At 43.8% G+C, this 16,958-nt stretch overlaps 1 protein-coding gene and 1 long non-coding RNA gene across 3 annotated transcripts in view; one reads left to right on the forward strand and one right to left on the reverse strand.

Moving 5' to 3' along the window:
* The window catches only part of LOC146830895 (fibrocystin-L-like), a 1,171,295-nt gene that overhangs the window by 761,794 nt on the left and 392,543 nt on the right, over positions 1 to 16,958 (reverse strand). For both annotated transcript variants that reach the window (XM_085605085.1, XM_085605086.1), the window contains exon 22: positions 1,816 to 1,940. In XM_085605085.1, the coding sequence (XP_085461211.1) occupies positions 1,816 to 1,940 (125 nt within the window). The remainder of the gene's footprint in view (positions 1 to 1,815; positions 1,941 to 16,958) is intronic.
* Positions 1 to 16,958, forward strand: part of LOC146830896 (uncharacterized) — a 110,489-nt gene that overhangs the window by 81,027 nt on the left and 12,504 nt on the right. The window lies entirely within an intron of this gene.

Genomic DNA, 16,958 nt, shown 5'->3' on the forward strand with positions numbered 1-16,958 from the left:
TATGCGGAGACTCCACAGTCCGGGTGGAGTCCTCTGCATAGAAAAACATAGGTGAGGCAGAAGCATAAACTCCACTCGTAGGTTTGTGAATAGCATTTTGTAATCCATTTTGAATGCTATTTAAGTACTACAAAACATATTACAAAATGCAGATTGTGAAGGTCCTGCAGTCTTTTAAGTGGGTACAAGCCCCAAGTGAGCCAGAGTCGTCTATGCTGCAGATGAAGAGATATCTGGAAGCCATGACACTGGCTCAAGTGTATGGTTATGGATTTGTATTTGAGGCTAGCCCATGGCACATGCCCAACTTGTGCTTGTGTAGACTACGTCACTAGAAGTGAATCTGCTGCCTGGAGGCACTTGTGTGCCTCAGTGATTGTGCGACTGCCAGAGTTACTGACTAGAAGTGTGCCTGTTAGGACCAAGTCACCACTGCTGCCACAAAGCATCTTGAAGCAACAGATTTCAGCAGATCTGTGACTAGAAGCAGACTGCTTTGCTGCCTCACTCAAGGAAGGACCAAGCTGCAGAATTGATGACTCACCAATTCTAGGAGGAGGGAGGCTCTGCTGCAAGCTGAGAGTCCATCCGCGGCTGGTCAAGGGCGACCTGGCACCGGAACCAAAAGTAGGTCAACAACTCCCACTCTTACACCGGTAGAGCAGACAAGGGATGTGTATTCTTTGTTTGCAATTCCAGAACCCGTTTGGGTCAGCTCCTTTTTCATATGTGCTATTTGGGCTGTGTTCTACACTCAGCCTTTGCCAAGAGTGATGCTCCTCACAGTAGAGGTGTCTCTAGAATGGAGTACCCCCATCAGAGAAACAAAAAGATGTGAGTATTATGCACCTTGTTACTACGGCCATACCTGACAACAGGTACTGCAGTCCTGTCCTTCACCACAAGTGACAGGTCTCGGCCTTCATGCAAAAACACTAGATTAATGTGAGACTGTGGCCAAAAGATGTTTCACTTATGAGGTATGCCTGCACATGGGGCTGCTGCATTCATTGAAGCATCACTACGGTGTATCGCACCACTTAAATACCCATATCAGTGTTACCGGTTTAGAAACACAAAGTCCCAGTCCTTAGTAGAACTCATCAATAACAGGGGTCGAAATGTGTCAACACCCTTCTCCAGGGGTACCCAGTAAAGATTATTCTGAGGCTCCCACTCTTTTAGAAGCAAGACAAGGTCGATGATCTGAACCTATCCCTGGAATTCACTCATAAATGTGGGAAATTTCTTTGAGAGTGTCTAACAATCTGTTACTCTAAAGAGAAAAACAGACTGGTGCTCAGAAGTTTATGCTTCTTTGATCTTCAAAACGATTAGGAACTACTAAAACACTAGATGGGAATGCCAATGGGTTTATTTCAATGCACATACTGTTTACCTCACTGGTGATGGTGGTTACCATAATTTTCTTGATTGTAAATAGATAATAACATTTCTTGAAACCTATATCTTGATATGAAAGAGTTATTATCAAAGTGCTATAATTCTTCATGTGTCTCTCAACTATAGAATACATACAGTCAAATGTTCATTTATTAAGAATGACAACTTTCTTGTGATTTATCAGACTGATATAAACTGATTGACATTCGTACATTTATTTGTTCAGAAGTTGAGAGTGGAGGGCTCTTCTTTAAAACTCCAATTTGTGAAGGAGCACGACTGAACAATAAACTAAGGTGGTTATCAGGAGGCAATATATATAGTTAGACTTTAAAAATAATTTATTGTATGTTGCTACTTGTGTTTCCTGAAAGATAAACATGTGGAGCACACATAAAAAGCATATTTTACCTGTCTTCCTGAGCAAAGTCGTAGGGTAAATAAGGCCAAAAGCTCCTCACTGTGAAATCCCTGTCCTCATAACTGAAGTACAATACAATATGGGTATGCAGGTATCCTCTGTAGGCGAAACAAAACTGTGCACAGATAAAAAGTAATTATAGTTCATGTCAATTATGTATTTATACATGTTAATTATGTAGTTATGCATATATTTAAGTGCTTTATATAGCGAGAAATATATTGCTAGGCGACCACTTTACACATCTACTACACTCTTACCTTCATTACATATTTAAAATGCATTATCAATTTGTTAGAGACACCAAAAACTGCTATATATGAGAGAATAATTAATTCGCCTAATGTCATAATACGTTTCTCATTCTTTAATCTTCTGGGCAGTTGTGTAACTAATTAGCATGGATGGGGAGGATGGTGGAAGAAAGAGCCCTAGTGTGAATAATAAAAAGGGCATTTTTCTTTTTTTGTACACTCAAATATATATTCGTAATCTATGTATGTATTCCATTTATAGTGCATGTCATCTCATAGTGCAACATAGAAAGGCACTGAAAAACAGAAAGGGGATGCTGTGACACAGTGCTGCAGCAGTGATCAAGCTTCAATGAAAGAGGCACCACTGTGCAGAAAGTCTTTTGGGGGTCACCTTCTTAATGTAACTTTTGAAGGAGCAGGAGCACCATAGGTTGATCAGTGAGAGGCTAATGCTTTCACCTAGAGGGAGACTGTTTCCAGGGCAATGTCAATTTACCTATAGCAATGATTCCTCACAGTAGGAAGCTGAATCCATATAGTGTACTAAAATGAAGTACGCTATGCAGAGAGTCCAGAGAATTCGCAATGGGTGTACGGAGGCAAAATAGATAATACTAACGCTCAATTTTGTGGTAGTGTGGGTGAGCAGTTAGGCTTATCAAGAGGTCATACTAAGCCTTTGTTGTTACAAGCAGAGACAAGAAATGAGACACACACTGAAGAGTAAATCCGAGACCAATTTGTAAAAATCCTCGTATATATGTATTTAGAAACCAAGAACTTCATTCTACAGTGACTAATGCTTTGTATATGGATTTTCAATACAGTGCAGATCGAGATATGAATGATTACAGTGTTTCAACACACAGCAGTAAACACTGTCAAAACCGTTCATCGTCGGGCAAGTGCAGTCTTGGTCATCAGAGAGAAACAATGGTTAGCATAGAATGCTATGGTTGCAGAACACCGTCAAAACATTCACCATCACAGTCAATGGAAGGAAGGCATGGGGTTAGATAGCAGAGTACCGCCAACACATTTACTGTCATGGTCAAAGGAAGCAACACTGCACCATGAAGTTTTGCGTGACAACGGTCACTCAGAGTTCATGGGGAGTTCTACTCCGGAGAAGTAGGAGTCTTGGGAGTCCCAGGGCTCTGAGTTACCTGGTTCGAAGGTACCGGAGGCAGAGGGATGCAGAATTGTTCATCATCAGCGGTGGTCGGCTGCAGGTGCAGTGCAGTGCAGGCTGTCGTGGTTGGGGCAGCTGTGCCCAAGTTGCTGCTTTCACATAGTCAACGCCACCAGAAAGCAGGTGCAGGCTCACAGGAGCGGAGTTGTTTACAGCATCGGTCGCAGGTACTGAGAGAAGTCCTCTTGCTGGCAGATGCCCTGAAGGGGTCGGTTAACAGACTGGTGACCAACAAGACTTGGCTGCTGCAACTTGTGTTCTTGTGGTGAATTGCGTCAACATGGTCTGATCCTGTCTTCACCACATTGAGATCTTTACCTGCGATGTGCAGGAGACTAGTGCCACTAGTCCAGAGTGAGGTTCTTGCCGATTTGGTGAAGGCTGGGGGGACACTGAGGTTCTTGGAGGCCTCACAGGTCTCAGGCTGAGACAGCAGATCGCAATTGTCGAGATCTTTAGGAGCAGGCAGGGTTTGATGCCAATTTCTCTGCAATATATAAAACAAATGGTTCTGTTGGGAAAATACTATTACTTTGATCAATGTATATAATACAATTTGAATTTTCAATTCTGTGTGGTAGACACATGCTTTTTCCACAAGGAGAGAAAAGGAGAACACACCCCAAAGACAAGAAACAGTTGTCAAAGGTTCAATTATTTACTAAATTGTTCATCATAACCAGTAATAAATATGGCTGTATACAAGGTTTTTCAGCGAAACATTAGTGACTGTAGTACAGGACAAGTGACATGTAGTGATACGTGTGATCATTGCTGCTGTACAGGTATGGCAAACATTAGTGACACAAGTGTAGGGAATAAACAAGCTTATTCTTTGCTGTCCATTTATTTACACATGAATGCAAGATCCAGATCTGATTTGAAGTTCGGGTCCAGGAGACTGTATGGAATAGAGTGACTACATGTCACCTTGTCCTGCACTACAATCACTAATGATTAGCCAAAAAAACCTTGTTGACAGCCATATTTATTACTGGTTATGATTAACAATGTCGTAAATAATTGAACCTTTGACAACTGTTTCTTGTCTTTGTGGAGTGTTCACCCTTTTCTCTCCTTGTGGAATAAGCACGTGTCTACCACACAGATTCGAAAATTCAAATTGTATTATATACATTGATCAAAGTAATTGTATTTTCCCAACAGAAACACTTGTTTTATATATTATGAATACCCAGGTTCTGTGGGACACAGTGTCACCCCATTATTGCTAATTGCCAATTTCTCTGCAGCAGGGTTCCGTTCTTGGATCAACAGCAAGTCTTCTTTCGTTTATTCTTTTTGTCCATTGAATTTGAAGTCAAGGTCTTAGGGAGCCACTTAAATACTGAATTTAGTGGTGTTAGAGGGATAGCCAGGCAGGAGCCAATGGGATGCCTACTTGTAGGGTGTTTGCACCCTCTATATGCTCACCCCACGTGGGCATATCCCTGACCCTGATAAGCTAGTTTCCGCATCTTCAAGATGGTGGAAAGAGAAAAATGTGGTCCACCTTGACCGTCCCACCCTGGGGGTGAGACAGGTTTAAAGTGGGCACACTTCATAATCTAACTAATTTTCCCACCAGTCCTCCCGCCAAAAGTGAAGCAGGACTGGGGGGTTGGCATCTGCTTCTGACAGCAGATGGCCATGGGTAGGCTTCAAAGGCGGCATGGCCTTTGACACGTCATGCTCTACGAGGCAGTGCCTGCTGGAGTGAAGGTGTTATCACCTCCACCCAGAGCAGACTTTGTCTTTGGCCTTGTGAGGGCAATGGTCCTCACCCCATGTCTGTTCGTGGCAGGCTGGCTAAAGCTAGGCAGAGACCACGCCTGCGCTGGTAGGTTTTTAGGGGACCCTCTAAAAGGGTCTCCTGTGTGCATTTATCAATATATCCCCTACAGGCATTAACAGGGATTTATTAAGTCAAATGTTTGCTACCTAAAATTTTAGAGTACAGTGAAGCCATCATGTAGCTAAGAAACTTGGAATGACAAGTATCAAGACATTGTACTCTTTATGGTTTCCCTGTGCACTTACAATACCCAAGAATGGACTCAGATATCATAGGGTCATATCTGCTGAGACAGATATGTCCCAAATGAGGTATAGTGCACCCTGCCTTGGAGCTTGTAAGGCCTGCTATAGGGGTGACTTAACTACAGCTCATTCAGTGTTATGAAAACATGGCACACAGGGCAGTGGGCCAGTGTGACTCTTCGGCTTTCTCTGCACCAAGAAATGCAGCCTCCAATGGCAGTCTGCATAGCCTTGATGAGGGGTCCCTAGAGTGACACAATTTGTGCTGCTACCCCAGTGGACCCTTATCAGTCCCTATGCCCTGGGTACCAGGGAAATCATTTACCCGGGCCGTACATGGGGGGTTGAAGTTGTGACTATCGTGGTATAGTTTTGGGAAAGAGTTCTGGCACTGAGGACCTGGTTTGCACGAACGCAGAGCACTTTCAATCAAAATCACATCATGTTCCAGAAATTGGGAGCTAACCATGTCATAAAGAACCACTTTTCTGCACCCCCCCCAAAATGAAAGACAATGAGACTAAACTTTTCTTAGAGAGTCTTCATTGTCTATGTGGAAGAACCTGGAAAGGCTATCAGCATTGGCATGGGCAGTCGCGGATCTGTGTTCCAGTTCGAAGTCCATTCCCTGTAGGGCCATGGACCACCCTGTAGTTTGGGATTCTCACATTTCATTTGTATTAGCCATCTGAGAGGCTGTGGTCGGTTTGAACTAGGAAATGAGATCTAAACAAGTAGGGTCTCAGCTTCTTTAGGAACCAAACCACAGCAAAGGCTTCCCGCTTGATGGCACTCCGACGCTGCTATGTGAGGAGTAGCTTCTTGCATATGAAAGCAACAGGTTGGTCATATCTATCATCATTTATTTGGGATAGGATTGCTCCTATCCCATGTTCAGAGACATCTGTCTGCACTATGAACAGCTTGGAATAATCGGGGGCTTCAGAATGGGTGCTGAGGACATCTCTTCCTTCATAGTGTCAAAAGCAGTTTGACTTCACACTGTTCAGTTCACTTTCTTGGACATTCTTTTGGAGGTCAGTTCAGTGAAGGGGGTCACAATGGGCCCATACTTCCCTTACAAACCTCCTGTTGTAACCAGTCAAGCCAAGGAACACCCTAATTTGGGTCTGGGTTGTTGGAGCTACACGGTCCAGAATTGTCTGGTTATTGGGTTGTCCTCGGCCTCCATTAACAATTTGGCCCAAGTATACAACTTTGCCCTGCTCTATCTGACACTTGCTTTCCTTGATAGTAAGGCCTGCACTTCGCAATGCCTCAAGGACCTTCCCAAGGTGGATAAGGTGATCCTGCCAGTAGGAGCTAAAGACAGCAATATCATCCAGATAAACTGCACATGAGCTGCACAATAGGCTTTTAACACTGCAAGGGCTTCATTCACCAATATGTGTAAAGTGGAGGGGAATTCTTTAATCCCAAGGGCATCGCAGTAAACTGATAATGCCCATTGTGGGTTAAAAATGCAGATTTTTCTTTGGTTCCAGGGGTCAGACCCATCTGCCAGTACTCTGATGTGAGATGAAATGTATTCAGATATCTGGCTGCCCCTACCCTGTCAATCAATTTGTCAGCCCTAGGAATTTGGAGGGCATCTGTTTTCGTTACAACATTAAGGCCCCTATAGTCCAAGGAAAGCCTACTTTCTTTCTTTCCACTCTAGGAAATGAGTCTTGGGGACAAGGATATCTGGGTGGCCCAGGGGCTCTCTGAGGGTACGATGACTCTCGTTTCCAGCACTTGCTCTCTTTAACATGGTAAGGCTGTCTGTAAATTTTGCATTTGACAGGTAGGCTGTTTCCAGTGTCCACATCATGGGTACACCAGTTCATCTGACAAGGGGTCAAAGAGAAAGGCTCAGCAAACTGAATTAAGACTTCAGCAATCAGCTTGCTGTTGGACAGTGGGGGTGTCTGAAAAGACTGCTCCATCAACAGACCCATACTTAGGGTTGTGTCAGAGGAAGTCAGGGAGAGGTTTACTCTCTGCTTCCTGATCCTCATCAGTGACCATGAGCATGATCACTCCAGCCCTGTCGTGATATGGTTTAAGGTGGTTGACATGGACGACCCTCTTGGGGCTCCCGCAACTGCCAAAGTCCACCAGGTAGGGGACGTCCCCTTTTTGTTCTATTATAGGGTAGGGCCCACTCCACTTGTCTTCAAGAGCCCTAGGAGCCACAGGCTCAAAAATCCACGTATTCTGCCCTAGTTAGAAATCCACCATAGCAGCCTTTTGGGTGTACCAGAGTTTCCAGAGCTCTTGGCTGGCTTAATGGTTTTTGCTTGCATGTTCAATGTACTCAGACCGCCTGGAACAAAGGCCAAACACATAATCCACTATATCCTGTTTAGACTCTTTGAGAGGTTTCTACCAGCCTTCCTTTACAAGACACAGTGGGACCTTACAGGTTGGCCAAACAGAAGTTCAAAGGGGGAGAACCCCACTCCCATCTGTGGCACTTCTCTGTAAGAGAAAAGCAGGCATGATAGTAAGACACCCCATCTCCTTCCGAGTTTTTCAGGGAGTCCACCAATCATGCCTTTCAATGCCTTGTAGAATCTCTAAATATAGCCATTGGTTTGTGGGTGGTATGGGGTAGTGAACTGGTAGGTCACACCACACTCTTGGGCACATGTGCTTTAGGTATTAATCAATCAATCAATATATCAATCAATCAATAAGGGATTTATAGAGCGCACTCCTCACCCGTGAGGGTCTCAAGGTGCTGAGGGGGGGCGCGGACAGCTCCTTGGTCATCCGAAGAACCAGATCTTGAGGTCCTTTCTGAATAGATGCAGTGCTGGGCTTCATCTGATGCTGAGGGGGAGTACCTCTGTCTGACTCTACCTCCTTAGGCAAGCCCATCCTGGTAAAGATACCAAGGAGGTCCCTAGCCATTGCCGGGGCAGTGGTAGTCCTAAGGGGAATAGCTTCAGTGTACCTGGAAGCATGATCCATTACTACCAGTATAAATTGGTTCCCTGCTGCTGTTTGAGGGTCTAAGGGGCAACCCACATCAACCCTACCCTTTCAAAGGGGACCCTAACCAATGAAAGTAGAATTTAAGGGGCTTTTGGATAGCCACCTGCCATGCCACTGACTTGACAGGTGGCACAGGAGTGACAATACTCCTTCACCTACTGGGACATCCTTGACCAGTTGAAATGGCTGACTAAGCTCTCCCAAGTCTTGTTCTGGCCAAGATGCCCATCTAGGGGGATGTCGTGGGCTAATGTGAGAAGGAACTCTCTAAACCTCTGAGGCACTACCACTCTTCAAGTGGCACCTGATTTGGGGTGTCTGGCATCAGTGTAAAGGATTCCCTCCTCCCAATAGGTCCTGTGGGAGCCTTCAACATCTCCCTTTTCCTGTTTAGCTGTTTGATGTCTCAGGATTTCAAGTGTGGGACAAGTTACTTGTACCTGGCACAGGGATTCCCTAGAGGATCCCCCTGATCCTAAGAGCTCTGCCATAAAAGGCCCAAGCTCCTGGGGTTCAGTTACCACTGGGGCTGACAGGTCCTCTATCTGAGTAAAGGGGTTCTGGTCTAGTGACAGCTGAGAAACTGGTTTCCTAGTCCTCTTGCCTTTTCTCTTGGGAGGCTGGTTCATAGATTTAGGCTCCAGCACTCCGTTTTCACCCTGGGTTCTGCTTTGTGCTTGGTTTTTTACACGCTCCCAGGCTGGGATCCGCAGCATTTCTGCATGGGCTCTCAGTTCCACCTCTGGCCATGTTCAGACTTCTAAATCGTTTCCAAGCAGACAGTCAACAGGAATGTTTGGGGACATGACCATCCCTTTTTGGCCAACCACCCCTCCCCAGTCAAATGACACCATCGCCATAGGATGGACTTTAGTCACATTTATTTCTTTATTTACTTGAGTTTTATATAGCGTGGGCTAGACCCGTAGGTATCAGAGCGCTTTACATGAGGCGAGTTACATAGGTTACAAAATTACACAATAGTTACAGAAGTTACATCCGTTACAGGATACATCCGTTGGTTCAAGGCGTGTAGAAGGGTAAGGGGGTGATGTAAAAGGGTAATGGGGAGGGTGATTAATCGAAGCATAGGCATAAGGATAAATAAAGCAGGCAGGGGAGTGAAAATCAGGGGAGAGGTGATTCAGAAGAGAAATGAGCAAGAATCCGGTTTTGGAGGTGTTGAGTAGGAGGTGGTTCTCGGTTAGCCAGTTTTGAGTAGTAATGAGGGTAGTGTTGAGTGATATAAGATTTTCCAGGGAAGAGATTTTAAGGTAGAGTTGCGTGTCATCCGCCTACAAATGGAAGAGAATGTTCATTAAACTGAGTGCATTAGCTAGTGATTCCAAGAATAAGTTGAAGAGTATGGGAGATAAGGCGGACCCTTTGGGATCCCCATGGATACTTGTGTGGGCTGGGATAGGGAGTGGTTCATCTTTATTCTTTGGGATCTGTGATGGAGAAAGGATGAGAACCATTGCAACACCAGACAAGAGAGGTCCATCCTGTGCTCCAAAGTAGATAAGAGGTTGTCGTGATTTACAGTGTCAAACGCAGAGGAAAGGTCAAGGAGGATTAGAAGGCAAGATTCATTTTGGTTGAGCATTTATAAAATGTAATCCATAACGTGAATTAGAGCCGATTAAGTGCTGTGTCCACTCCGAGAGCCAGATTGGTGTTGGTCTAGGAACTGGAAATTCTCAATGCGAGCGCAAAGTTGTGATTGGACGCATTTTTCAAGGAGTTTGGCCAGAGTAGTGATGTTGGAGAGAGGGCGGAAGTTGGTACGGTCGGCACTATCAGCATTAATTTTTTTTAGTATAGTTGAAACCTGAGCTGCTTTTAGGCAATCAGGGATCGTACCTTGAGTCAGTGAAGCATTGATAATCTTTGTCCAAAGGGGGATGACGACTTCCTTGATTTCTTTGAAGACAGAAGGTGGTAACGGGACGCTAAAATGATTGGATGGGTTGATACTCTGTAGAATCTTATTAATGTCTCTTTCGCAGGATGGAGTAAAGGTGCCTCATGAGGCAACATTCTTGGTGCTCAGGCTAGTTGGTTCGAGCTGATCTAAGAGGGCCGGGGGAGCGCAAACCAAAAAGATGGCAAGGAAGCATTCTTAAAATCCAGTTTGATATTGATGAGTCTTGAATTCTCAGTAAAGAAAGCAGCCAAGGCATCACTTGAGGTTGTGCTGAGTCCTGGGTAAGGGCGATTGGGAGCTTCCACCGATTGTTGTTTAACAAATTCAAAAAGTTTCTTGGGGCTATTAGCGGCTTGATTGAGTTGGAGTCTGAAGTAGTCGGCCTTGACGCTCTTGAATTATTTGTTATAAGTTCTGGTCTAAGGACTTTTAGCAGATCCAAGGATGGTTTGGATCTCCAAGAGCATTCAATTTCCCTTAGGTTGCGTCGTTCAGAGTTTAGGTTGTCATTGAAGCATGGTTTGGAGATTTTTGTTGAAGCATTTTTTTGTTGGAGTGGTGCAATGGAATCCATGATACTTGAGATAGTAGAGTTGCAAAAGTCTGTGAGAAAATGAACCTCTGCCAAGTCAGCTTGGAAGGAAAAGGCATCTTTACATTGGGTTGCTGGTTCAGCTGTATTGATATGTCTAAGGTCCCTTTTTCGATATCTTCAACTTCTTCAGTTGAGCCTTCCTCAGGGACACCTCCCGCTTAATATAAAAGAAGATGCAGTAATGGGCAGAACAATCACAAGGGGAAATGTTATCCAGTGTGATGGTGTTTCCTTTTGGAGATGATGAGATCAAGGATTTCTCCTTTATTATGAGTTGGCCAGTCACAGTATTGAATCAGCTCATGATCATATAAGAAAGATTTAAGGCATGTAACAGCTTGGCCATTGGGGTTAGACCAGTGAAGGTTGAAATCATCGAGGAAGATTTGGGACACTATGGAATCATTGCCTAAAATGATATCCATAGATTGCATACAGGGAGGGGGTTACTTGAGATGTTGAGACAGTGGCATTCACTGGAGGAAGGCGTAGAGAACTCAGAGTGAGAAACCAAGAATGTATTCCGATGTATACAAGCTAGGCCACCGCCCTGCCTCTTCGCTCTGTCAAGACGAATTATGTCATGGAGGGACTAGAAGGTCTAGGATAGGAGTGGAAGAGGGATTCAGCCAAGTTTCAGTGAGGATGATGATATCTATCTCATTGTGTTGGATGAGGTCGAAGATATCAGAGGCATGTTTACTGGCTTATCTGCAGTTGAGCAGCAAGCATTTAGGTTGTCCCGGTGAGTGGGGGAGAGGCCTCTGTGTGATGTTCACTCGCTTGAGGTTGTCGTTATTTATGACTCTGAGGTTGTGTGGGGGTTCTCTGTTTGGGTTGGCATGAATGGCTTGAATTTGACCTAGAGGAGTCTTGTTGGTGTCTAAGGTAAGGAAATAAGAGATGAGCAGATCATTGATATCATTAGACACAAGATCAGTCTTCATCCTTCTGGGCCGGGAGTGGGCGTTAGGGAGAAGTAAGGTATTAAATGTAGAGAGAGGAGAGTGCTGGGCAGGGCGAGATATAGCGCTAGAGGAGACTCTTGGCAAATTTTAAAGGGAGAGGATGGAGCTGATCAAGGGGAAATGCTCAATTGAGAGGGCTTTCATGTCATGAAGTTCGGCCGCAAGAAGGTGCAGCTGGAGAGATAAATCATCAAGGCGTGCCACCATGTCTGAGTGCTGGTTGATGGGTAAAGTATGAGTAGGGGGATCCGGTAGAGAGGTGGGGCCATGAAGGGAGCCTGAGAGGCCTAAGGCGGTACTTCGAAGTTCCGGGGGGGAGTGGGTTATTGAAGATTTGCAATGTTCTTGATAGTTTGGAAAGAGGGCATGGGGAATGTGAGAGGGCGGGTAGCGAATTGTCTGTGTGTGTCAGAGGTGGTCAAATGGGAGTTCAGTGGGTTTGGCTGATCATGATACGAGGAGGGCCATTGACAGGTCTCCTGCCTAGCGGGTGGCATAGATAGAGGGATGAAGGAAGGTGGATCATCTGTTGGGATCAAAGATGGTAGGGCTTGCGGGAACCTCTCAGCTCAAGAGTCACCCTGTATCGGACTTGCAATCGGCGAGTAAAGTGAACCCATAGGCCCGTCAACGTTCTGTGATGGTGGTCGAGTAAATTGATGTAGTCCGACCGTGGACAGGGAGGCTCTGAGATCAACTAAAGGAGGAGTGGAGTTTAGAGAGAGTGGGGTACTCTCAGCTGTGATAGGGGGAGTGCTGGTTAAGTCTAGAGTATTTGCAGGGTATGGATAGGGGTCAGTGAATTTGGCATAAACTGCTTTTCTGAGTGTAGGGAAAATATTGGCCATCTTAGCAGGGTTGATGTTAGAGGCTTAGATTAGGATGATACCATTATTGTAGAGGGTGATCGTGGTGTTAGCATTGAGGGTGGACTAGGGTGACGTTGTTAATTGGAGACCATGTGGGGTTTTCCTAGTGCCTGGTATTCGAAGCATGGAATGAAACACAGTCCGCCAACATGCCCGTTTTCTGGTATAGAAGATGAGGTCATTCACAAGAGTACCCTTGTTTGCACAGAAGTAGGGGTCTGAAATTAAAGTTTCGGATCTGGCTTTGAGTAAGCAATGTTTGTGTCTTTAAGCCACATTTTTGGAGAGGTTATGATGGGTAATTGATGATGAAGGCATTGAAACCTGTGGGGTCCGGATTTATCTCCAGTCTGAGAGTGTGCCCTAGTGGGGATGGGAGCCCAGTTAGGAGTATAAGGAGGTGAGAGAAGGTTTATATATCAAATGAGACGTGTGTAGGCAGGTAGTATTCATAATGGGCAGGCAAAGTAAATTGAGAGCGGGTAGTACTGATGAGATTAATTTAGGCATCAGGGTAGGATGAAAGGCAGAAACCAGAACCCAGAGAGAATGCAAAAGTTTCTAAGAGGACTGGGGGGGAGGAAACGGGATGGGAAAAAAGTAAGTAAAGAAGTAATTTATTAAGAGCAGACGAGTTGGGAATGGGGCTGAGACTCAAGGGACTAGATGTGGCCTAACAGGGGACTGTTAAAACCATTATTCAGGATGAATGAGGTGTAGGACCAGAAAAGCTGGCCTTTATTAACAGACTATGAATGGATCTCTTGAATAGATATGAAAGGATCTCTTGAATGATAGAACTATCTCCTTATTTAGTGGAGCAGACAAAGTTGCAGAGTTTTGTGTTGTTTCTAATAAGAATTTATTTAGAAAGACTTTGTAGTACATTGCCATATTATTTTGTAAAGGAGGGGTCAGTCGTAGGAGTTATACTGATGTCACAAAAAGCCACGCTGGCATTGGTCAGATAGCGGGTGTTTATTGTGCTGCGATTGGTTAGTTAGTGTCAGTTGCGCTGGTATTGGGCGAGCCTGAGCGAATAAAGTATGCAGAATTATGGAAGGATACCTTGATTTCTGAAATATTTTGCAAAAAGAGAGAGTTAAATAAGAAGTTGGTAAAAATTATACAAGATTTGCTTAAAAAAGACACACCAATGTTACTAGAGAGGGAGTTCCTGTACCTCCTCCAAGATCGCTTGCTTCTTTTATGATGTTAGAGCGTGGATATCATACGTGTACATGGTTAAGATAATTGGGTGAGTTATACATAGCATGATGGAGTTTTAGCTTTCTCAGAGCATGGTACTTTTACTGTAAGAATTTTGGAGAATTTGAGAAGACAAATGAATTTGTTAAAACCGAATCCTAGACCTATGCAGTATGAGGCGCTTGAGGAATGGGAACATGAGGCAAACAGAAGGTAGAGATATAGGAATGGGATGAAATATAGGAACACAATGAGATTGTATTCAGAAGCTAAATGGGATGCTCAGATGAAGAGGTTGAGAAGAGAAGTAATCACAGATGGATTATTCCCAGTAATGGTTGCTGAGGGTCAGGCTAGTGAAAAGTGCAAGGAGAAAAATAATAATGTGGAGACTTCAGAACTAGATATGGATCCGAATGAAATTGATGATGAGTTATTAGATGAGATGTTATTGAAGAGACCTCCACCATATCAGGAGAGTCCAGATGGGATTACTCCAAGTGCACCATTAATTGAAATGGATGTTCCACAAGTTCGACAGGTGTCACAGGCTTCACAAGATCCGTTAGTCTTACAGTCTTCACAAAATATGCAAGTTTCACAGGAAAGAGAGATTGAAAAACTAGAACAAAGGAAGAATTGGCTCCGAAAATTAATCAGATAAGTTTGAATGCAGAAGAGTTGTCAGTTCCTGTGACAGTTGGTCCTAAAGTTCCATTGTATAGTGAGGGTCAAAATATTTCAAGAGCGCATGCATTGACAGTTCCAGTAAATGATGCTAGAAATGTTAGTGGATCTGAATCGAATGAGAAGGGCATGCCATTGATTGACATTCCTGTAAATGGAAATGTGATTGAAACACCAAAAAGGAGTGCACAGATTGATCCTAGAAAATTAATGTTCAATGTGAGAGAAACAACTTCAGTATCAGGGGGTTCAGTGGGACCTTCGCCACAGGAATTTGATGATTGGATTAGAGGAATGGCACCTAGTAAGTCCAAACCGAATATAGATATAGGTAGGTTAAGAGTAGATCTGGAAGAAATTATTATTGGTACAATAAGTCCAAAAACATTGAGTAAATATCAGGATGATGAGTTGTTATGCTTGTGTAAAACTATTACATTGAAAGCGAAGAATTTGCATGAGAGGTTGGCAGAACCTGCACGGGAATATGGAGTGGATATTGAGAAATCAAAAGCTTTACAGAAGACATATAGATTGAATTTTAGTGATAAGGACCTAAAGAGTTTGAATTTATCTGGTAAACGAATACAAATAAAAGAATTGAATAATACCCTGAAGAGATAGAGTGAATAGGAAAGATGGAAAGGTAGATGGGCAAAAAGGACAGAAGAAAAGCTTGCAAGTAAGGGTGTGATTGCATCTCCATTGCTTCCATTAAGAGAGACAGAATCTGCTGAAATGATATATCCAATGAGAGAAGTTCTGGGTGGTGAATATGTTGATATTCCTTGGTCAAGACAGGACATATTGTATTTTACAAATGAATTTCCTAGGTTGAGAGAAAAGCCTGTTGAGTGATACAAACAGATAGAGAAGTTTGTAAAAGTCTCAAAGGTCTTGGTGAAAGATTTGTATGGTTTGTTTGATATTGCTGTTCCAGCTGATTTATGGACTGAGTGTAAGATAGTAGTTGATTGGCCGAAAGAAGAATATCCTAGAGATGTTAAAACTGGATCGCCTTAAGGAGAGGTAAAGAAAAAATATGATCAAGAGATTACTTACTTGAAGAGTAAGATTTTCCAAAAGGAAACAGATTGAGTTAAAATTGACAGAACAACACAGGAGTCAAAGGAAGTTACTTACCAGAAAGCCTGCAAAATCCTTAGCGAATGTGGATAATTGGCATCGCTAAGGGCGGACGCTTGCTGCTTGCGTCTAGGCTTGTGTGTTGGAGTTCTGGATGTAGGTTGGCAGTGTGGGTGGCAGCGGTGAGAAGGGCTGTGGCGAGAAGTGTGTTCAAACGAAGGCTCTTACAGTTCAGATGCAAGCTCAGGCGTATTTGACATCTGTCAATTCATCGAATCAGTCTTCAGTAACTGATAAACCAATGGATATGACGGAACGGACGGGCAATCAGCCGGACAGAAATATGATGGAGAGGCTCATTCAAGTACCTTAAAGCTGAATAGTGAAGGCGTCAGAAAGGGATCGCTAGTTCTGGCGGATCCTGATTTGAGAGCTGATAATTTGACGGTTATGGGTACTGACGGGGACGAGGAAGAGAGCGAAGAACTTATGTCTTTTATTGATAATGAGGAAATAATAGAGACTTTTACTAAATCACCTAAAACATCTTCTGGGGAAAAAGTGAAGGCTATAAAATTATAACATTGACTCAACGAGACAGGGGGGTACTCCTAGAATGCAAAGGACCCGGGCGACAATATTAGAAATGGTGAGACTTCAGTCTTTAAAAGATGCATGGAGACAATTATATCCAGCTATTCCGGGATACACGTATTATTCAGCCCCTCACAAATCATACTCTAGAATTGATATGGCCTGGGTCTCTGATAATCTAATCTTAGAGTTAGACATGGAAATATGCCCTCGGGTTACATCAGATCAAAACCCTATTTTGCTATCTTTTCAGGCCACAGCTTAGAGTAAAGCAGCCAGACCATTCTCTTTTCCTAGGTACCTGCTTACAGACAGCAAATTTTTGTCCAATATTACACAACAGCTTGAGGTATTTTTTAGGGAAAATATTGGGACAGTCACAGCATCCCCACTGATTGTCTGGGATATGATGAAACCTTATGTCAGAGGTATTACCCAGCAATACATATGGCAGCAGAACAAACAACGGAAAAGCGAAATGGAGGTACTGGTCCGCGTCTTACGCAACATCGAAAAACAACATGTTGAGGCTGTAGTGCGAGACCAGAGGGTTCAGGACAATTTGCTCTTTTCCCTAATAGACGCAAGAATGGCAGTAAAGAAGTCTTTTAGGGGAAAAATAGTAGCTAGATACAATAAATACCGTATATAGCAATATGAATATGGCGAGCAAATTGGTAAGGTCCTGGCTTATCGGGTGGCAGAA

Source organism: Triturus cristatus, chromosome 5_1 (genome assembly GCF_964204655.1).
Source record: "Triturus cristatus chromosome 5_1, aTriCri1.1, whole genome shotgun sequence".
NCBI lineage: Eukaryota > Metazoa > Chordata > Amphibia > Caudata > Salamandridae > Triturus > Triturus cristatus.